The sequence below is a fragment of the Poecilia reticulata genome, chromosome 7, assembly GCF_904066995.2.
Source record: "Poecilia reticulata chromosome 7, P_reticulata-male-v2, whole genome shotgun sequence".
NCBI classification, from domain to species: Eukaryota; Metazoa; Chordata; class Actinopteri; order Cyprinodontiformes; family Poeciliidae; genus Poecilia; species Poecilia reticulata.
In genome coordinates this window covers 29,787,991-29,811,372 of record NC_088836.1, presented here as the reverse complement: position 1 = coordinate 29,811,372, position 23,382 = coordinate 29,787,991, and the positions used below count along the sequence as shown (strand labels likewise).

The following is a 23,382-nucleotide window of genomic DNA, read 5'->3' as shown; positions in this document are numbered from 1 at the left end:
ATAATAATGATAACACAAAAACAAAAAGAAAAGGATCTTATAAATTGCTGAATAAAAATGTGATATGCAGTATCAATCAATCAATCAAACAAATTTTATTTGTGTAGCACATTTCAGCAGCAAGGCATTTCAAAGGGCTTTACGTAATTAAAATAAAAACAGCACGTGACATTGAATAAACAGTGAGAAAGAGATTTAAAAAAAAGATAAAAACATTAAAACCCGCACCCCTTTTAGGACTTTAGTTAAACGTCGTTTAACTGGGACGTTTTCCGGGGGGCTTTACATCATTAAAATGTAGAAAAGAAATAAAAAGAAATTAAAAACATTAAAGACATGAAAACCCGCACTCTAACCCTAATTTAGCCATAAGCAACTCTAACCAGGTGGGTTTTAAGTTGAGATTTAAAGGCACTCAGTGTTTCAGCTGTTTTACAGTTTTCTGGAAGTTTGTTCCAAATCTGTGGTGCATAGAAACTGAATGCTGCTTCTCCTCATTTGGTTCTGGTTCTGGGGATGCAGAGCAGACCAGAACCAGCAGATCTGAGGGGTCTAGACGGTTGGTACAACAATAACAGATCTTTAATGTATTGTGGTGCTAAACCGTTAAGTGATTTATAAACTAACATCAGTATTTTAAAGTCTATTCTCTGACCTACAGGGAGCCAGTGTAGGGACTTTAAAACTGGTGTTATGTGCTCTATCTTCCTGGTTTTAGTGAGAATGCGAGCATCACTCCCTAGTGGTAGTAACAATCTCCTCAGCAAGTCAATGTTCTCCGTCACGAGCCATCATTTGATGCAGGTGTGTTAAACCAGGGAGAGAATTAAAACTTGCAGGATGCCCGCCCTCGAGGACCGACTTTGGGCACCCCTGTGTTAGTGCTATCTTTGCTAATATTTTTCTGCTTTTGTTTAATAGCAGACAAAGACCCTGGGTAATGGATTATGTATCTGATTCATTGTTTCCATCTCACCAAAAGAGTTGCTTTGGTGCCCAAAAATTTAACGTCAAAACTACTAATCTTCTGATCAGTTGTAAATAGTAGTAATAGTAGTTCCAAAATGTTTTTTACTGCAGTATCAAAAATGGTCTCATCAGGTATATAGCGTGGTGTTTATTGAGTTTAAAACTTTTTTCATCATATTATTGTTTAGAGGACATATTGTGTGGTTCTTGATAGTATTCTCAAGAAAATGTAAATGGTAATACCCTGTAAATCCAGAAAACTGTAAAACAGCTGCTCTTGCTGACTTACAACAACAAAATGTATCATCACTACCTCTATTCAAGCTTAGACTTCCTGTTTCTTATCAAACTGTTAAAGCAGGCTGTACAGGAAACCCAGATCAACAAAATGATAAGTAACATAACTGCTAAACAGAATGCCATCACATCTAGGCAGTGGTAGGCATACCATGGCAGCTTATAAGACTCAGAGCGCAAGTGTGGCGCACCCCGATGCCTCATGACATACTCGATCCAGAACACAGCACTGTCAACGGGTTTCATTGGTTTGTCATGATGAAGCTGTGATAGTTTGACCATGTTCTGCTTGTAGGGCTTTTCTGGATCTAAAATGGACTTCAGAGCACTTTTCAGAGAGTCAACAGTCATTTTTGTCACGTCGACTATCTCAGCCACACCTCTTGCCTTCAGACGGACGATGTTGTCGTACTGGTCAAAGAGGAGTGGAATGCCTAGAACTGGTACGCCGTGGTAGATGGCCTCGTAGATGCCATTGGTGCCTCCATGTGTGATGAAAACCTTAGTTTTAGGATGGCCAAGGATGTCGTTTTGAGGCAACCATTTAACCAGCATAGTGTTGTTCCCTAAAGCAGCTGGTTGTTTACCAACATGTCTCCACAAAACTTTCTGAGGGAGGCTGGCAAACGCTGATGCAAAGGTTTCTGACATTTCAGGGCCAGGGTCGCTCAGCAGAGTGCCAAGAGTCATCACAATTACACCATGTTCACCAGAACTCTGCACAAACTCCTCTAAATCCGATGACAAAGGCTTGGATGGTTTACCTTGGAAGCCCCCAATGTAGATGACGTTGGGCATAGTGGGGCGAGGGAACTCAAAGGTAAAATCAACCCGCATTAGCCAGATATCTGCAGCTTGTATTAGAGACAAGGTATTCACGTCATCTCCAAAATATTTATCACATACAACCTGGAATGGTGGATTTGAGACATAGTAGTACATGTAGACCAACATGCCGTGAAATATAATATTATGGAGTCTTTGGAAAAAGTGCATTTTGTCAGAGAAATGGGAGAACACAGCAGGAATGTAGGACAGTGGAGAAGGAGCGATAGCAAAGTGACCCTCTCCACCGGGAATCCAGCGTACATTCAACACCAAGGGAAGCTTCAGATAGTGTGCTAGCAGCACTCCTCCTGGGAACGCAGGGTCCGTCAGAAAAAGATCATATCCAGTTTCATTTAGCTGCCTTAGCAGAGTCTCATTCTCGAAGATGCCGATGACCATCTTTGCTACACCCTTCTGGTTTTCTCCAAAGAAATTGAACAGATTCCTGTAAAACTGAAAGAAAGCCCATAATGTTCCTTTATTTTGATGGATTTCCATAGATCTCTGCAGGAAGAAAGTCATGACTTCTTGGCTCTCTATGTTTTGGGGCTGCTCCTGGGCAATCGTAATGGACGTGTAAAGGGGGGAATATTCTGAAATGTACCAGCTGGTTGAGGAGCGGAATACCGTTATTTCATGCCCCCGAGAATGTAACGCCTCCAGAAGGATTTTCATGTTCAGCCAGTGACTCCCATCCACTGGGAAAACCAACACTTTTCCACTGTCACCAGTAGACAGCAGCGATGCAGACAACAGTAGGATCACCAGAACTGGACTCATTTCTGAAAAACAGACACAGAATGTCAGATTCAGATTAACTTTATTTTGGTAAATTTACAACAAAATAAAATAAAATGCTTTTTTATAAACTGATAATCAAAAAATACTCACATTGCATACATATCTTTACACAATACTTATACATACATATCTTCACCAAAAAAGCTCATAATTTGAGATCATCATTCAATTCATTCCAATTTCACCCCAATAACTGAAACACCTTTATATTTACTTTACTTCTCTCTTTAGCATGTTGAAATGTTAACAAGCCTAAATATTCTATTTTAAACAATATTCCAATATTTTTTTGAAATTGTATTTCTAATATATTAAATATGAGGCCTCCAAATAAGTTTGTTGTCCAGAATGATACCTAAACATTTCATCTTATAAACTCCATGTATATGTAAATTTACATTATTGTACGTCTGATTACCAGAAAATGCCATAAATTTAAATCCATTGAACCAGGTTTTCATGTTCTAATGTTTTTTTTTCTTTTTCATCTTGAAGAGTTATGTTTATTCTTTATGTACTCAGTTTTAGATCATATGGCCCAACATGTCTGAAAGAAAGGCAAATTATATAAAAATATGTCTATTTATAAAGTGCCCACTCACAGCACCATCTCAAGGATCTTAGCAACATAACAGTCTTTATACACAAATACATAGTCAGTTAAATAATGCAGACAAATTTCAATCCAGCTATCTGAACAGCTGCAAAGCTACAAAACGAGACAGTTCTGTTTGGGTAAACCAGAGTAGATAAACCTGCTTGGCCAAAATGGCCTGCAAAGATCCATCCCTGTTGAAAACCACACACATTGTGTCAGTTCACACTACAGCCGTGCACATTTCCTGCAGAAGGCATCAAACAACCACTTCTTTCTCAAGGGCTATAACTCAACATGTAGCAAGCAGTTGAATAAAGAGCATTTCACTAACCAAAATTTGGATTGTGTTGCTTTTGATTAAGAGAAGTATGTTAATTGTTTCCAATATTCATGCCACTTTGCGAACATTTGAACTTGTATAGAATCCATTGGAGTCATTGAACTGGAGTCATTGAATCAAGCAAATCTCTCTAGATATTTACAATATTAGTTTTATACTCAATCTTTTGCACTTGAAAATATATTCTAATCCAAACCCCTTGAAGTGTATTCATTAGTTATTCAAAAATCAATCCCACCTTTCCTAGAAAACATCTTGACAATATTGAGGACAAATTGAGAAGAAAGTGGAATCGGTTGTGAAGGTTAAAGTCCAATTATAAGTGGCATAAATCTAACAGCATTCCAGGCAAAAAAGATTAAAAGTTAAAGTGGTGGTAGTGGTTTGATAGTCTCCAGCTACTTTGTTACTTTAAGGCAAGGCAACTTTATCTCACATATTTTCAGCAACAAGGCAATTTACATGATTAGAAGGAAAACGAAACAACAAACCTGCAATAAACATTACATGTTTTTTGAAAATTGTGTACTTTGGAGCTTTTCTTGTTTTGTCTCCGTTACAACTATTTTCTGCTTGGTTGCAACTCTTTACACATCCTCTAACCAACAACCTGATGATGGCCTTGTTTATGTTTCAATGCACTTTGGTTTTTGTGTGAGTGTGTATGCACGTTTGCCACAACCACATGCACAAGCTATATGTGCAGCACAAAATGTTCTGGAGGCAGACAAGCCAGACAGAAACGAGAAAAAAAAGATGCACAGACCCAAATATAGATGCAGATAAAACCAAAACGTGCAGCTATACATGTCCTCAAGTTGGAAAGTTTGATTGCTTTCAAGTTTGATAATTCAGAACATACATAACCACATGGGTGATTGGTTTTAAAGGGAAACAACAAGGCATCAAAGGTGTAGGAAGCGGCCTCCATTCCTTCAGAACTGAAATGAGCACAAGCGTGAGGGGAAAGTACAGCATACCAGTAAAAAAAAAAATGAATCAGTGTCTTAGTAAATGCTGCAGCATTTATCTTTGAAATGATGAAATGCAATATTACCTGCAGTGAGATGAAATCTGATAGGTTGATAAAACTGATTCTCACCTTCAGCCTTGGTTGTTTCTGTTTCTTTCAATTCTAATCCAAACTACAATGAAATGCCTGCCCTTGTCATGCAACAGTCATGGTCAACTGCTGGGTGAAATGCAGGTGAATATATAACTTCATGTTCCTACATAAACCTGCCCAGTAGGCTGGCTCTGCATGTAAGCATATTTTAACTAGCCCCCACCAAACCCTCTGTAAACACTGCAAATATAAAACTGTTCCCTCTTAATGTTTGCTTTGCCATTTTTGTGCAGTCATGCTCAATTGCATCAATAAATCCAATAATTACAGGGTCAAAAGAAAGTATTTTTGTCTAAGAATAAAGCTTAATGTACAAACCTGTTCAATAAATCAGAGTATTATTGAAAAGTATTTAATTCAGGAACTTTATCACTAAGTCAAAGCATTATGCAGATTAGTTACAAACATGGATGTTTGACAGCCTTTATTGTTAATTATGAGGATTTTTCCACTTTCAATTAATGAAAACTTATTCATAATTTGATTAAGTCAGACCTTAGAAAATGTTTCCATAGAGAAATGTAGCTGTATTGAAAAGTTTACTACCTTCAATTTACAAAATTTACTTTTAATATAAAAATTAACCTCATTCTAATTAATTGAATATGACTGTCGGACTGACAACTTCTCAGTCAAGACTGGTTGGCGTCTTTTAAAACAAACATGAGTGTTTCTTCATTGACCTAAAGCAAAACTAATGGTCTCAAGTCTTAAAGTTGAAACTGTTCTGTGAATAATCATATTCACTATATATTGTATAGCACATTCCAGCAACAAGGCAGTTCAGAGTGCTTTACATTATAAAAACACAAACATCATAAAAACATCATGGAATTACCAGTTATAAAATGAGTAAACATTACTGGTTAATAAGCAAAAACAAAATATTTATAAAATGGAAAATCCAGTTTCATTTTTCTATTTACCATGAAGTCACAGGTTCATGATTAATTTGCATTTCTGTCTGTTTGCATATGAATTACTTTACAGTTTTGCTTTTCTCTCACACTTAAATATTTCAGATCATTAAAATAATTCCAATATCAGATCAAGACAGCCTGAGATAAAATCCTTTGAAAAAGATTATATAATTTATCAAAGAAAATAGGCATTTAAAAAGTAATTGACCCCAAAAATCTAAAGCCTCCAGTTGTTGCTGGCACCAGCTGCATTTTGTAACTACTTGTGTGCTTAATGGGAACAAGAAGTCCTGACCTCTGAGATAAATGCAACCTCAACCAAAACCCATACAGATTTTTGGACTGTTGGAGGAATCAATAGCCGGTTAGAACCCACACATGCACTATGGGAATCTGAAATCTCCTAACGGGGCTAACGGCGCAGACAAAATGGACCACAACATTTCCTCAAGCTTTTCCAAGTCTTGTGGGCAGTTGCAGAGGTTGCTGTTTGCTTTGCATGAACTGCAAACAGGGCAAGTTGCCGAGAAATATAGTCCCTCCAGCGTGTCCTGGGTCTTCCCCGAGGCCTCCTCCCGGTGGGACGGGCCCGGAACACCTCACCAGGGAGGCGTCCAGGAGGCATCCTGACCAGGTGCCCGAGCCTCAACTGGCTCCTCTCGACGTGAAGGAGCAGCGGCTCTACTCTGAGTCCCTCCAGGATGACCGAGCTTCTCACCCTATCTCTAAGGGAGAGCCCAGCCGCCCTGCGAAGAAAACTCAGTTTGGCCGCTTGTATCCGCGACCTTGTTCTTTCAGTCATGACCCAAAGCTCATGACCATCGATGAGGGTAGGAACGTAGATGGATCGGTAAATCGAGAGCTTCGCTTTTTGGCTCAGCTCTCTTTTCACCACGACGGACCGGTACAGCGTCCGCTTCACTGCAGACAAGAGCCAATCTGTCTGTTGATCTCCCTTTCCATTTTTCCTTCATTTGTGAACAAGATCTGGGGATACTTAAACTCCTCCACTGGGGCAGGACATCCCCCCAACCCAAAGTAGGGTTGGGGGGATTTTAGCAAAGTCATAATATTATTATTTTTATAATATTATGACTTTTTTATTTTTATTTTGACTTATTCTTGGAATTCTATTTTTTATTTTTTTCTTAGTGTCACCCTAAGACTCTGTGGTAAACGTCAGCTTGTTCTCATGAATCTTTGAAATCATGTGACTTAAAATAAAAGCCTCAACGATATTACCATGCTGCAAAACCGATTAAGCAGTTGTACATTTTACATGTAACTTTGGCCTCCAAAGTCCCCGGGTCCAGATCTGGAAACATCTGACAGGTGTGCTAGACAAATATCCCCAATCCAGGAAGGCCGACGCTGTGACTTTATAGATTTATTGTATCTGCTGATGGCTCAGCACCAGAAACTGCTCAGGGCTGCTGGCTTTGTTTTGGAATGTTCTGTTAAATAAGATATGAAAATGTAATCCATTTTTATTTGAATCTTTTGAAAGCTTGTTTTAACATGTAACAAGCAATCTCCCCACAACTCTGCCTGCTTCTGGGAAGCTGCATCAAATTATAGCTTTCCCTAGAAAACAGAAACTCTACTTTCTTATCTTCAAGATGGCACTTACATTCCTTTACACCACTTACTTTTTACTATTGCATAAGAAAATAGAACCTAAAGTTAAAATTTCCTATTATTTATGGTTTCCATTATTGACTGGAAACCACACAGTTCAATTTTAGATGTTAAGAGAGGTATCATACTTTAACTATCGGGCTTAATCATTCATAGTTTAGATTCTGTATTAACTACAATTGTTTTACAACCTGCTATGTTTGCTGATGCAAGCGAAAGATTAAAAAGTACAGTATGATGTATTTCATCATTCCGTATTGCGTGATGGTTATCTCCTCAAATTAGAATACAGATATCTACATTTGTGGAAGAGCGTTGACAAATGGACATATTTCTGAAGATTTTAGCACTTTGTCATGTCACAATCCCCAACTAATATATTTTATGATATTTTATGCAACAGATAAGTGAATAATTGAAAGGAAAATTATGCAAGATAATTGTATCCCAATATGGTGGATCACCAGTATTCTGGTATACTCCCCCAACTCAGTATTTACACTCGCACATGAAACAGCTGTGCAATTACATCTTTGAAAAGCAGAAGTGGAGCCTCCTGCACAACCAACAAGAATGCAGCAGTGGTTTCGGAATGGTAAGTCAACAACAAAACATTTGTCTTTTCCAGCACCCATTCTACAGTGCAAACAGCGGTAAACCAGCTGACCAAATGTGCTGGAGCTTTGCTGGGGTAGCTAGATAACAGCGCAGTGCCCGTCGAATGCGACTAACAATAGGAAGGTTTTTGAAACGGCTCATTTTTTAGACACCAAAAACCATTAAGTTATTACCAAAAAAATGTCTTTTTTTTTTAAAGTGCTTGAGCTGTTTTTAGAAGTATTAGAAGCCCAAATGGAAGTACAAAAATGCAGTCACTTTTAATAATTAAACCAACAAATGCATCTTAATATCTGCTCACACACACAGTGGAAACCGTCTTAGTGTTTCCACTGAAGCTAATATCCACAGTCTCACTTATTTCCGCTCTTGAAGATTCAGCCAATCAGAGCCAGAGAAAATAAATGGCACTTCTGGATTGTTTTGGTTGTTTTGCAAATACCAGTCAATTGTGTCAAATAGCACTGCACCTTGATATTTCAGTTTACCAAGCTGCAGTTTCTTTAAAATATTCTAGCTGTTCTCTTCGAAAAAAAATAAATTAATTAAATAAATCAGCTAATTGACGGGTTAATACTTGGAGTCTCGTTTCAAAGACAAATCCACAAACGGGTGAATCTGCAAAAATGGAAAGCACCAATGGGTGGGAGTTCACTGTAAATACAAATGCACAAAAAGTCTTTTCACATTTTATTGGTAACACAGAAAGTTAGCAATAACTTTACCTCAGGAGGTTATGTAACTCCCCAGGGACTTTTAAGTTATGTGTTTTTATTGCATGAACTGCATTGCCCCTAAATTATTTTAGGGACAATAAATGTCTATATGTAATTTCTACAATGAAAAACCCAACAAGGATTATTTTCAGGCCCTTAAGTTGTTTAGGAGAGACGGAGCATGAGTAACTCTTTGGATTTGAAAGCACAGGGACCCTAAAAAAATGCATTAAAGTTGGTGATTGCTGTGTGACAAAATGTTAAGGTTAAGGGATGGGAAGACCTTTGCAAGGCACTTGCCAAATTGTCAAAAGGAACACCCATGCAGGCTTCTTTTGCAGTGGAAATGCAGACAGTCTTATTGTTTTAATGTGAGGTAACAGTCAACTTCTCATTGCCCTTTGCCTTTTCTACAGAGTTCCCTCTGAGTACTGCTTCTCCCAGCAATACGTGTACATTGTGAACTTTGGCCGTGGCAAACATTAAAGGACAAGCCCACGTGCTGCTATCATATGTCCCGCAGGCCGTGGAAAGTGATGGCTTAGAGAGCAGGGGGCTTGGCTTGAGAATGCATTGGCAGGAGGGGTCCGTGTCTTTAAAAAGATCTGTGCTGCCACATGATCCTGTTTGTGCACTGGTTGCTTCACTGTAAGTATTAGAAAGAATGGAGCCTTCCCAACTGGAATATGTAAGGCGCCGCAGGTGTGACAGTGCAGGTGAGCCCTTTCTGAGGAGCATGCCATTCCACAGTTATCTATTAATGTGTAACACCTGGGTGTGTTCAGGCTGACTGGGTTCAGCAGAGTTTGAAAAACATCTGTGCCCTCATGCTTCGTACATCAAGTTGAACTACTACCCTGTTTTGCTGTCGAGACTTCAAAGAAGCATGACTAAGGGAAAAAGTTAACAGATGTCCATCATAGTTAAATGAGTTTAATCAAAATTTCACTATTTTCTCTGTAGCTACCTTGATGACTTGTAATAAACACCCTAATGCGCTTTAAGAGAAAATATTTAAGGGGTGGATGACGCTTGACGTCATCCAAGCTTAAGGTTGTTTTTCTTCTACAAGGTTAAAAAAGAGGAAAAGATTCAATGCAATACATGCATTTTCCTCAATTTGCTGCAGTAGCCAGTGTATAAACAGTGATGAATGTGTGCTCTGCTGTTGTTTACGGTTGGTTTGGTTGAACTCTTGAAGGGTGAAATACCAAAGAACGTTATGTGCAGCTCATAAGCAGAACACACAGTCCTGCCTGTTAGATTTTGAATTCAAAATAAAAACAGGTTCATAATGATATTTTTTTGGAGATCCTTGAATTGTGGATTTAAATATGGTGTTGCCAGAGGTAGGTAGTATAATTGGTTGGCAAGCTCAGATGCTAATACTTTCTTAATAGAGAATAGAAACCAAATATGGAAAGGTTTTAAATTCTTGGTCTTTTAAAACATAAAAACAGATCATTTGGGAAAAAACTTATGACTTGATCTGATGTTGGCATTATTTTAGGTAGTTTGCATTTAAAAAGCAGGTAGTCTATTTTTTTGAAACTGTTCAGCAGAAAATATTTTCATCAAGAGTTTTTAGTGTGAATGAAGTGCATCTGACTGAATTACAGAATATTTTAGGACATGTCAGGGTCCCAGGTTCAAGCAGCTGAACTGATGTTCTTGTGTTGGAGGGGTTCAGCCTAGTTGGGTTTTGTTTTGCATGATTGCCACAGATGCATCGTTGCACTTTGGGCGTCTTTGACTTCACACTTTGTGGTTTGCAGACTGTGTGAATTCATTGCTATATCCTGTAAAGCAGAAGTAAAGCACATCACCATCTAATTATAAAGCTACTTATAGTTAGCCTACCACGTGACCAAATTAAATTTGCAAAGAAAGCATCAGATGACTTTTTCTAGTCTGAGTAAACTAATATATCTTAAAAACAGCAAAAAATATCTCATTTAACAATTGTGTAAATCTTTTTTAGAAATATAACATTTATCTTGTTCTTTAACTCTCAGAATCATTGAGAACTTACTGAAAATGAATAAGAAACATTATTTAATCACATCAAAGTGTGATTAAAAAGATACTAAGCCCAACAAAACGTAAGGTAAGCATCTATTTACAAAATTTAACCCAGAAACTTTAATCTGTACAAGTCTGACTTCACATTCATCAGATCAGCTAGTCATCGGTAGTATTTTTAAAAGTAGGATCTTCAGACGGAAATGTGTTGTTGTCCAATAGAGAGGAAGTTCAGACAAACAACCGAAAATAACTAAGAAGTTGTGTGATGCAAAATGTTACCTGATTATTATCAGCAACATTAAGAGGTGGCACAGTCATTCTGTAATAATAATGGAAATATCCCATTTTTGTGTTTGAGTATTTTTGACATGAGACATACAGTGGGACGTAGTTGTCATGTTAGTCGCTTGCAGTAAAGACTAGGAAAAAAACGGTTGAATGTGTTCAGAATGAATGTAAATGTGTTAAAATTCAGTAATTTCTGTGCTTTATTGAAAAAAGGAAATTAAAAAGCATCTTTCTTCCAATCATAGCAATCAAACAAAGGAGCGATTGAAGTGACTAAGATGACTTCCTGTGTGTGTCAAGAAACCCCCATTCTGCATTTGCACAAATAAAACTTTAACATGTTTGACAATTGCATAAATTTCTAAAAACCCCTGTTGGTTGTTTCTGCCGTTTGACAGATTCTGAGCAGTGATGACTTCAAGGTGGTTCAGCATATACAGTAGACATCATGGATGAGCAGCCAGTGGCATTTTAAAACCATAGATTACAGATTACAATGGAGGAACATGCTAAATGGAAGTTCTGAAAGATATCCAGATAAGTAGCTGAAAACAGAAGAGCCAAAGACTCATCTGATTTATAAATAAAGCTGCATATTTCAATAAAATGTATGCATTTAAAAAGGCAGAAATCTTCTGATTCATTCAGTTGCAACAGTGCAAGTTAAACCTTGTTTTAGGGGCTTACACACTTTAGTGACTTGACCCAAATTTGTTTCCTCAAACACCCACCTTTGCCAAGGCACTTATCAAAGTTGAACAGAAAAAAAAAACTGTGGTTCTGTTGAAAAAAAAAAAAAAAAGTTTTCGTGCAGGTGAGGCCTGTTGCGGTTCGCCTGCAGGGTTTGCTCATGGCAACACATGACCAGCTGAGCTGTTGTTCTGTAAAACTGCAATGCAAAAGTAAACCAGACCACATAGAGGAGACTTTCTACTGGCAATATAGCTTGCATTTCTACTAATTAAATGGTTACATGCACACACACACGGATACACATCCTTATACTTCCATCAACCTGAGGACTTTCCATTGACTTCTATTCATTTAATAACTGTGGGGATGACTAACCCAGATATTCTCACAAACTGAAACTATTATTCATTTGTTCCTAACCTCAACCTTAGCCAAAAAGATGCCGTTGAACTTCATTTTCTACAGTGACCTCAGTTTGTGGGTGAAAGTGGTAAAACATGTCCTCTGTGTGAGGCATATACAAGAACACACGCACGCATGCATGCACACACACACACACACATCCTTGTACTTCTATACAAACTGAGGGCTTTGAATTGACGTCATTGTGCATGACGTCCATTCATTTATTAAAATGAATGGACGTCATGCATAAATGTCTGGGTTTGTGCCCAACCCAGACATTTTTTCACATAAATATATATATATAAAACTTGGCAAGGCCATTTCTTATTTTAAAATAAAAAGGGAAACCAGCCCTCTGGTGGTGAGTTGAAGGAATTTCTCATATAAACAAAGCCAAATGTGCTCATCTAAATTCATGAGAAGTTCCTTCTTGTGTTACTTGTTCAACTATTACGACATGTTGCTCTCTCTCTCTCTCTCACCAGTTTACAGTATAAAACATTAGGAATAATTAGACATGATTTATTGCTGTCTGAGTTCATAGAAGAGGCTTTGGCAGCTCTTACAAGGAGTTTTTAATAATGAAGCAGATTGTAAGGCAGACAAGCAGTCGGGCCTCAGGTCCTCTGCGTCTCCTGCTTGCCAAATGTTTTCCCTTAGCAACAGTCAGCTGATCTGCTGATCTCCATGTAGTTTCAGGAAAGCACACAGAACAGTGCACCTCGGCCGTTCACTTGTTCACTGTACCATGTCCACAGAGCATAAAAACCTCACACAGACCCCTCTGCTGAAGATCTGGGTGCCATGGATGGGCTATAACTTGAATCGTAGGAGAGGATGTAAGTCGTGAAGAAACTTTAGTTTTGAAGTGAGATTCCAGTAAAACTTTCATTTAGTTTTAGCATTTGCCTTTTGGTTGAACGCTTCCTGCAGAGAGGTGTTAAATGCTGATATTTCTGAACACATGTTGAGGAAAACATTTGATGAAACCTCTGTAAGAGCTAAAAATTAAATTCTGTAACATTCTTTATTATTGTGCATGGTTATTGTATACTTATTGTATATTAAGATATTTTCCTAAAGCTGCAGTATGTAACTTTTATGAGGAATATGTTTTTTAAATGTTTGTTAAAACTGTCACCATGTTGTGACACTTTAATTTAAGACACATAATCTTTGAAAAGATAAATCTCCTCCATCTCCTCCTTGAGTTATTCTTGCTGTCTGCAGAAATGCACCGCTCCCGACCAAAAATGACCAATCAGAGGCAGGAGGAGGGTCTTAGCGGTGGCAATCGAACTCATGTACTCGCTGCTAAATGTGATAATAGTGGAGAAACAACTCGCTGTTACAGGAAAACCATTTAGCCGCCAACACCGGAGGCTGTTCTAACTAGCATTAGCATTCGGAACAGGCTCAGAATATTAAGATCCAAAAATCTAATTTTGTAACATTGTTTATGGTTATTTGTGTGTGGTTATTGCATATTTAGATATTTCTTTAATAGTAAGATTTTAGCATGTTTTTGTGTAGGGCTGCACAGTGGCGCAGTTGGTAGAGCTGTTGCCTTGCAGCAAGAAGGTTCTGGGTTCGTTTCCCGGCCCTGGTCTTTCTGCATGGAGTTTGCATGTTCTCCCTGTGCATGCGTGGGTCTTTTCTGGGTACTCCGGTTTCCTCCCACAGTCCAAAAACATGACTGTCAGGTTAATTGGTCTATCTAAATTGCCCCTAGGTGTGAGTGTGTGTGTGCATGGTTGTGTGTCTCTGTGATGCCCTGCGACAGACTGGCGACCTGTCCAGGGTGACCCCGCCTCTCACCCGGAACGTTAGCTGGAGACGGGCACCAGCAACCCTCCTGACCCCACTGAGGGACAAGGGTGTCAAGAAAATGGATGGATGGATGGATGGATGTTTTTGTGTAAAAGCGCCCTCTAGTGGAAGTACTGTGTGACAGGAGGTCAGAAAAATAATGGATGTGAAGTAGCTAGCTTGTTCCATATGTGCTCAAGGAGAAAATTACAGATCATCGTTTATCAGACTTTTAAGTATTCCTTCAATTCATCAACATCAGATGAACAGGAGCATTTAGTAAAAAAGAAACTTATCAACTACCAACTAAGTTACTGAAAGTAAACAAGGAGACATTGAAACAGTATTGTGGGTAGCACTGGTTGTTTTGACGTCCATCATGGCAGAGTGGGCAGACTTCTGAGGAGCGTCACGTGCAAAGGCTCAATAAACTCATTCTTTTAAGTTTCTGCCTGTAATTCACTGGTATCTTTTGTAGCTAAAGGAGTGACAAATTTTACTCAGCTCCATCATGTTTGGATAAGAAAAACAAATGATTTTAAGAGCAGGTTTTATTTTCCTTATTGTCAAATCTGAGTCTGAAGCAAAGCGTTTGATGCCTGATATTAAGAGTTTTCACCGAAATCCAGATTTGCTTTGCAGAAATGTGAGTTGCCTTGTGTAACTCTTGTTCTATTAATGAAGTTTAATTATCTAATGACACAAACCTCCAACAACACTGAGCTCTACCGAGCTGGATTGCACCTAACGGATGTTGATTTCCTGAATATTTAACCACCGACCCAGTCCAGAATTACATCCTCTCTGTGTTTTTTGGTGCATGTTTTCCTATCAGCGTCTGTGCCTCAGTTCTGCAACTCCCCAACGGTGATTGTGATGGTGGGATTACCTGCCAGAGGGAAGACATACATCTCTAAGAAGCTCACCCGATATCTAAACTGGATCGGAGTTCCTACAAAAGGCCAGTTGAAACTTTAAATTCGTACATTTATTTATTTTCTTAATTTATATAACATTTAATTGAACGCTGCATTTTCAAACCCAGATATTCTCTTTGAATTTCCACCAGTTTTTAATGTGGGCCAGTACCGCAGAGAGGCAGTCAAGACCTACAAGAACTTTGAGTTCTTTAAACCTGACAACGAAGAGGCCATGAGGATCCGCAAGTGAGTGCAAAGCTCATGAAAACTCATGAAACTGAACAACAGTTGATTTTTCTTTTACTTTTAAGCATTTGACCAGATTTGTGATCTAAACTGGTTCGGCTCTCTTGGCTAACTGGGAGTGATTTTTGTCATTTGGAAATTATGGATCTGAGCAAACCAATATTACATGTGGCGTTCCTCAAGGCTCTGATTTTAGGCCACATTTGTTCAGCATTAACATGATTCCCGTTTCTCAGAGCATTTTATTTTTCTGATGAAATACAGCTTTATATTTCTGTCCCAACATTATTACAATGGCTTAAAACACTGAGAGTGTGCCTGTTGTATCAACAGGTTGATGGAGTATAATTTAAATTATTATACTTCCTTCTCTTCTTGTAGAGCAGTTTTAATTTCTATCAACTGCATTATTAAAAGATCAGATAGAGGTTCCTCAAGGCTCTATTGTTGGGCTCTTTTCTGTCATAATTTTGATTATTGACTGTTACACCTTAGCAGTATTTATACTGAAATATCACTTTTTATTTCTTTGTCACCTGTTAGCCACAGTGCCCTACCGTAATAATACTGTATATTTTTCTGTAAAGAACTTCTGTGTGAACGTTATCATGTCAAACTGTTTAAATACATCGTTATCTTGCCATTTTTTGTCATTGTTGCCTATTCAAGTTTGCCTTTTCTCTCTCAGGGCCTGCGCTTCAGCTGCACTCAAAGACGTTGCTGCCTACTTCACAAAAGAACATGGACAAGTAGCCGTAAGCTAATGGATAATTAAAACTTTCCTTCTAATTACTGTCCAACATGATTTCATTGTTTCGGAGGAAAGACAATAAAGTGAAACAAAACATTCTGACTTTCTGACATTCACATATTTTAGAGAATTTGTTATCATTTGTGGATCTTACTGCCTGATCTAAGTGTTTCAGATGGTATTTTTTCATCTGAAGTGCTAAAAACAATACGAGTATTGATAGTGATGGAAACATGTCCTGCAGGTGTTCGATGCTACTAACACCACGAGAGAGAGGAGGGCCGTCATCAACAGTTTTGCAAAAGAAAAAGGATATAAGGTAAATGACAAACTCATTTTTGGAATCTCTACTACAGTAGCTTAAAACAGTTTTCATATTTTTATTTGGAATACTGTTGAATTTACTAATCATTTGTTTGCTACTCATTAGATAAATGTTATTTTCTGTGTGAAATGAGGTAATAAGTAAATATATTAAACAATGAATATCCTTTTACTGCCTGAATTTTGTATATTTGTATATTTTTGTATATCAAAGCACTAATTTTAAATTATTGAATTTAGTATAGCATTATTGTAATCATACTGGAAAAGAAAACACCTTGAAGTAAAGTAATAGGAGAAATATGAAACAAGTCATCGACATCTATCAGTCCTGAAAGGGTTAAATGTCGTTTCTAATGCTTTCCAGCAAAGTAAAGAAAACATAAAACAACAAAAAAAACTTTGCATTCATCAGTGAAAGTCATAACAAAAACTGAGCAAAACTTGCTCAGTGGAAGATTTACAACTTGAAAGCAACAGCTGATTGAAAAGTATAAAAGTCCGATGACATTACCAGAGAAAAAACATTTTGATGAACCCCAAAGCTTTTGAGAAAAACAATCTGGGGACTGAAGAGACAATGAAGGTACCAGTCCAACTACATGTAGCTATACGCTAAATTAGCTGCTTCTGGACCTAAATACCTCAGAAACATCAGTTCTGCTTTCTTAAAAGAAATCTTTGCAGGAGATTGTTTGACTAATAATTTGTGACTTGTTAGAGTAATACATTCAAGTATCACTTGAAAATATCTTTTTTCAATTTACTCAGGTTAACCTTGGGTAATTACACAAATTAGTTTAGTTATATAAAACATTGACAAAGTGTGACACCAGTTACAAGCACAAGCAGGAAGTCTAGAAGGAGGCAAATACCTTTTCATAGTAATGTAAATAATGACTTCAATTACAAAAATGTTGAAATTATTTCTTATTTACAGGTGTTCTTCGTAGAATCGATCTGTGATGACCCAGACATAATAACCGAGAATATCAAGGTGAGGCACAAACAAAATATCCGTACTTTTTAATTAAAGTCTAAAACCAACTTTTTTACAGCAAGTAAAATTTGGCAGCCCAGATTACATCGACCGTGACATAGAAGAGGCCATGTCGGACTTCATCCAGCGCATTGAGTGCTACAAGGCGAGCTACACGTCAATAGACGATGAGAGAGACAGGTACTGAGCAACCCATGTGCCGCAACACTGCAAAAACGCAAAATCCTACCAAGTATTTTTGGTGTTTCTCAAACTTTTTCAGGCCCAGCAGGACCACTTACCCCATTTAGCAAACACTCACGGTCCACCTATCTTGAAATTGTCCCCGCAATAGCACAACATCTCAATATATACAACCTGAAATAAAAAAGATTAGTCTCTTAACTCATTGTCTTTGTTCCTCCTGATGTGAAGGATGGTGCTGTTTTGTAAATGTGACTGACCATAATAAAACCGTAAAGAAATCTACTAGAGACGCTTTGAGTTATGATAGAAAACATGTGGATATCAAAAGCAGTGAAGAAGGTGAACGGATTAAATATTTAAGTAACTGTTTATGAAAAAAATGCCCGTTTCTCCTTATTTCGACCAGGAAGCTCTCCTACATAAAGATCTTTGACGTGGGCAGTAGGTTCTTGGTGAACCGAGTCCAGGATCACATCCAGAGCCGGATCGTCTACTACCTCATGAACATCCACGTCACACCGAGAACCATTTACCTGAGCCGCCACGGAGAGAGCGAACTCAACCTGTTGGGTCGGATAGGCGGCGATTCGGGTTTATCACCACGAGGACTGAAGGTGAGCTTAGATTTTAAAACTTTTTAAGCCCGACGCCCCTGGTAGTGGGGGCAGGTTTTTTACTTTTTTGCCCACACTGACCACTGCGCCTCCCCTGGTTTAAACATAAACATATTTGGTATCCATGGAAACGTGAGAATCTTGGCTAGAAGCTATAAAAAAACATTTGAGTTGAGCAGGAAGCTTTTGAGTTTAGGCCCAAGATATCAGTGACCAGGAACATTCATCAAAAAGATATTGTATGGAGCTATGTAAATATTTTGGTGGTTTTATATATATATATATATTTCTTTTCAGTAAAATGTATCTAAATTTGTTGTATTTTTTTTATTTTACTCAGGATTTTTTTTTTAATGCATTTGAATTGGAGTCAAATATATAAATTTCTTATTGTTTTATTATAATTGGGTAAAACATAAATGTGAATGTTTGAAAACAAAGGTTAATAATAAGTGAAAACATGTGATAATTAATAAAAACACAGAAAATCCCCAGTTTTGTTGATGGTGTCAACCCGTACCGAGGGCAAAATACAAAATCTTATCAAGGATGTTTGGTCTAGTTTTTAGAGCAAATATTCTGGTTCACTTCTAAAAAGACAAAACTAACTTACAAGTAACTTTTCATCAATATGTAGGAGCTTTTTAAGTGAGTAATTATTTAATATTGGCAGATGGTATAATTTATAACAAGACATTTGTTCCATGTTATAATTCATATAATCTACCAATGGAGTAAGTAAATTAAAGTAAATATTAAGGAATTATTGACTTAAAACAAGCTCCTACATCTTATAACTTAGTATTTCAATGGAACTATTATTAGAAACTAGACCAAAATTACTTTGATTTTTTTTTTTTTTGCAGTGTAGATTTTTTTTATTATTTTTTTTTAACTAAAACTTCTGTAAATTTCCTCATCTGCATGTCTTTGCACAATTTACAGTGACAGGTTGATTTATGGTATCCAACAGTTTTCTGGATTATTTATGGTATTTCTAAAATATTTACATACTGTATACTGTAAAAACGATTCCGGCGAGGGTAAAAAACAGTCCAAATAATTTTATGTTCCTCATTTTCTCTGAAACTGCAGCAGGGATTCTGATACTTCTGGTGGAGTCTCCCAAGTGTTAGCTTTATTTTGATACCAAGATTATCGAAATAAAATTTGTAATTGCTGAGAAAAACTAAATTAGCTTTGGGTATTTTATTTCAAAAAGAAGCTTTAGAAAACCATATGGTGGAAAACCATAATTAGGGAAATTATGAAAAGTGTATTTTACATTGTGAATAACAACATAAAAATGTATCTTTCCTGCAGTATGCTGATGCCTTGGCGAAGTTCATCAGAGGTCAGAACATCAAGGACCTGAAGGTTTGGACGAGCCACATGAAGCGGACCATCCAGACTGCAGAGGCTCTGGGCGTCCAGTACGAACAGTGGAAAGCTCTCAATGAGATCGATGCTGTGAGGTTAAAACACCTTTACAAACATAAACGGTTGTTTGTCCTAAAGCTTGTTCGTATAATTCTTTTCTATAAAAACAGTCTTAGACTCTCAGTTTAAATTAACATTTGATTCCTGTTCTTTCTAAGGGTGTGTGTGAGGAGCTAACATACGAGGAGATTCAGGAGAACTTTCCGGATGAGTTTGCGATGAGAGACCAGGAGAAATATCGTTACCGTTACCCAAAGGGCGAGGTAAGAGCTGCTTTCATTAGACGACAACGACTTTTTCTTAATTTTATTTTTATATTTAATGATCTATCACTTCTAACTTTTGGATTTGCGAACTTACCTATGCTGGGGTTAACTTTTGAGTTACTTTTCTTCCAACTGGACTAACAGGTAAGGTAAATTTAATAGTAATAATAAAATATAAGTACCTGAAGTAAAAACACTATTCATGTAGAATCATGTCCGGTCAGAGAAATGTGTATTTTATCATATAATATTATAATCAAGCTGTGTTTTTAAGTTTACATATTTACCTACTTTACAGGCAGAATATTATGGAAAGTGTTAAAAACATTTTAATAGAATTTTTGCACCAGTATTTGTAAATATTATAGCTAAATTTTCTTTTCAGTTTCTACATTGATAAAATTACAGGTAAAAATAGCTTTTATTGAATGATAAAATTATATTTAAACACCCAGCTGTAATCTTTAAGGTTCTTTTATCTGTCATTCTTGAAACTGGAGGGCCACAGAAAAACATGCGGTTTAAAGTTTTGGAATCAAAGCTAATATTAGTTTGATTTGTCTTTATGAAAAAGTCCTATGAGGATCTAGTCCATCGTCTGGAGCCGGTCATCATGGAGCTGGAGAGGCAGGAAAACGTCCTGGTTATCTGCCACCAAGCCATCATGCGCTGCCTGCTGTCCTACTTTCTAGACAAACCTGCAGGTACTAAAAGAGATGGACTGATTCACCTTCCTTCTTATTATCACCACAAAATGTTCAGCTCTAAATGCTCAAACATTGTTTCTAATCACCTGTGAAGATGAGCTGCCTTACGTTAGGTGTCCCCTCCACACGGTGCTCAAACTCACTCCAGTAGCTTACGGTAGGCAGTAAGTTATGTATCTTTAATAGCTGATCTCTGAACTCCTTCTTGACACTTCTGTTTTTGTCTTTCCTGCCAGGATGTAAAGTTGAGTCATTTTTTCTCAATATTGAAGCTGTCAACACACACAGAGAGAGGCCAGCGGTAAGATCCACAGGCGAATATTTTCTCTCTGAAGTGGGTCGAAGATTTGTCCTGTTCAATAAACATAAAGATTACTGGGCACATATTATAAAAAACTTCTAATTTTTCATGTTTTTGTACTTCCATCTGGGTTTCTGCTGCTTCTTAAAAACAGCTCAAGTGATTAAAAACACACCTAGACAGGTTTTTGACAATACGTTAGTGGTTTTTAGTGTTTAGAATTGAACCTTTTCAAAAACATCTGGAATGTAACTTCACAAATCAACTTCCTGTTACCTAGCAACTCCAGCCCATTACCTAGCAACCCAAGCTGAGTTCCAGCACGTTTGTTCAGCTGGTTTTACCGCCATTTTACAATGGCTACTGGAAAAGACAAATGTTTTGTTGTTGATTTACCATTTAGAAACTACTTCCTGCATTCTTGTTGGTTGTGCAGGAGGCTCCACTTTTACTTTTCAAAGATGTACGGTTGTATAATTGCGTATGTTTACACATATGTGAGTGTCAACATTGAGGTGCAGCAGCAACGTATTTAAATTGAAAAGGAAAGGAACTCAAAACAGAAAGAATTTTCCAGATTAAAAGAATGATTTATGCTAAAAAAAAATGTAATGAACATGTTTTAAACTTGATCAAGGAAGCATAATAGGTCACCTCTAAGAGTATATTTTGAGAGAAATAGTGAGTGAAAGTGAAACAGGAAGATGGAAAAATGTTGGTAACTGAGGACATCTAGTGTCCAGAAGGAGAACTACAGCACCCTGAGGGAGCGTGACTGAACAGGAAATATGATTCTGAAAAAAAGACAAAAAACTGACATGACGATAATAAAATTTCACAGGAATAACAGAATAACACAGGAAAATTCTCAGCTAAAAAAGTCAAAAATTTACCAGAAAAAGCTCAGGATTTCTAAACTAAAAAAAGGAAATTTCTGAGTTTATGGTGGTTTGAACATAAATGCAATCTGACCAAGGATAAGATTATTGATAAAGCAATAATTTCTGTTGATTTTGAGGGATTTTTTTGGTAATTAGTAAATAGTCTATACCTCATAACTTTAAAGGAGAATAATAAGATAATAGAGGATTACTCTGAAGCCTTCTCATGAGAGTTTTCTCTCTAAATAATATCCACCAGGTTTTCAAGATCAAGCTACATGTTTGGTATTGGTTTTCTTCACAATTAACACAAGTCAAGTCTAAATTATGAATAATCTTTCAGACTTTTAAAACATTTTAAGAAGCTAAAAGAACCAAAGATCAACACAAAGACTCTAAAAGAGAACCAGACAGATCCACCCTGAAAAACCTGACATTTGTTTGCATTCATGGGAATAAAAAATGAAGTTTTCACACGAACTTTGTCACACATCAGAGTTTTCCTGTGTAAAATAATTACGAAGTAATTTAAACAGAAACACAACCGAAAGTCACATCAATATTGAAAATGCAGCTTTGGAGTAATATTATTTTAGTTAGAGAATAATTTTAGAGGAGCATTTTTCCAACCTTATAACTTCTCTGCAACATAAGAAAGTGTAACATTTATAAATCTACATTTATTTAAAGGTTTATATGTGAACATCTTTGTGTTTTGAGAAATGCCTCTTATGTATCCTTAATTTTAAAAATCTGGTTTCAATGAGCAAAAGCCATTTCTATCAGGTTTACAGCACAGTGGTGGCCCTATCATGCTTGGGAAACACTAGTAGCAGCCAGTAGAAATTGAATTTGTGTTTCTCTTTGCTTGCAGAATGTGAACGTCAGCAGAAAGACAGAGGAAGCTCTTCAGACAGTTCCTGACCACAACTAAAGTCAGATCTGGGAGAAATGGACTATAGCTATGTTAATAGATAGTAATAAATCTTAGAGAGCCACATAAATGTTTTCTGATGGTGAACAGAAGAGAAATGGATCAAAACAGAAGAACTGGAGGAGATGGAAAGTGTTAATCCAGACTCACATGGACTTCTGTTACAATACCAGAGAAGAAAGAAAACCTACAACTATGGATAGTTACTGTCTTCTCTGTGTGGTTGAGGTTTCTGATTATGTTGAACGCATCACAAACAAGTTACAGAATGACTGATGTAAAAATGCCCTGTGTGTATGTGGAGGTTAAACGATGCAGATCCTCTTCAGATGATGAAAACCGGATTAGGAATCAGCACCACAGACAGCTCCCAACAAACAAGACATTTTTTGTTTACTTTTGCTTCTTTATGAACAAATAACATCGTAACATACAATTATACATGAATAACTACAGAAAATAAATGGAATGAAGAATTTTATGTAAACATTCAGTGGCTTGGAAAAGTACTCAGGCTCTGAAATGGTTTAGATTTTGTCACATTAAAGCCAAAAACTTCAATATAATTTATTTATACGTTTGTTTTTTATGTGTTGATTATAAGATTTATGTCTGGACTTTGACTGGTTCATGCATGACATATGTATTGTTTTATTTAGGATTTCCATCTTTCTGGAGAATGACCGTTTTCTTGCTTTCATGGCTGTAACTGAAGCTACGACGGTGAATCGGGGCCAAACA

At 37.1% G+C, this 23,382-nt stretch overlaps 2 protein-coding genes across 4 annotated transcripts in view; one reads left to right on the top strand and one right to left on the bottom strand.

The window, feature by feature from the left end:
* Window positions 1-23,207, top strand: part of pfkfb1 (6-phosphofructo-2-kinase/fructose-2,6-biphosphatase 1) — an 88,770-nt gene extending 65,563 nt beyond the window's left edge. The window contains exons 1-14 of one of the 3 annotated variants that reach the window (XM_081609270.1): window positions 9,445-9,567; window positions 14,907-15,032; window positions 15,141-15,237; window positions 15,926-15,992; window positions 16,233-16,307; window positions 17,253-17,309; window positions 17,371-17,492; window positions 17,905-18,112; window positions 19,436-19,582; window positions 19,711-19,815; window positions 20,393-20,522; window positions 20,620-20,682; window positions 20,762-20,826; window positions 22,582-23,207. In XM_081609270.1, coding sequence (XP_081465396.1) covers window positions 9,516-9,567; window positions 14,907-15,032; window positions 15,141-15,237; window positions 15,926-15,992; window positions 16,233-16,307; window positions 17,253-17,309; window positions 17,371-17,492; window positions 17,905-18,112; window positions 19,436-19,582; window positions 19,711-19,815; window positions 20,393-20,522; window positions 20,620-20,682; window positions 20,762-20,826; window positions 22,582-22,641 — 1,374 coding nt within the window. In that variant the 5' untranslated portion in view covers window positions 9,445-9,515 and the 3' untranslated portion in view covers window positions 22,642-23,207. Of the gene's footprint in view, window positions 1-9,444; window positions 9,568-12,953; window positions 13,102-14,906; window positions 15,033-15,140; window positions 15,238-15,925; window positions 15,993-16,232; window positions 16,308-17,252; window positions 17,310-17,370; window positions 17,493-17,904; window positions 18,113-19,435; window positions 19,583-19,710; window positions 19,816-20,392; window positions 20,523-20,619; window positions 20,683-20,761; window positions 20,827-22,581 lie in introns of those variants that run through there. The other 2 variants (XM_008414591.3, XM_017305926.2) reach the window with 2 other exon arrangements.
* Window positions 104-5,148, bottom strand: LOC145552291 (UDP-glucuronosyltransferase 2B17-like). Its single transcript, XM_081609269.1, has 2 exons — window positions 4,936-5,148; window positions 104-2,876 (listed from the first exon to the last, which is right to left on the bottom strand). The coding sequence occupies exon 2, from the start codon at window positions 2,872-2,874 to the stop codon at window positions 1,285-1,287; it is 1,590 nt and encodes a 529-aa protein (XP_081465395.1). The 5' UTR covers window positions 2,875-2,876; window positions 4,936-5,148; the 3' UTR covers window positions 104-1,284.
* Window positions 23,208-23,382: the final 175 nt, after the last annotated feature.

Coding starts and splice junctions, on each gene's coding strand:
- LOC145552291 (XM_081609269.1), bottom strand. CDS start 2,874: ATGAGTCCAGTTCTGGTGATCCTACTGTTGTCTGCATCGCTGCTGTCT.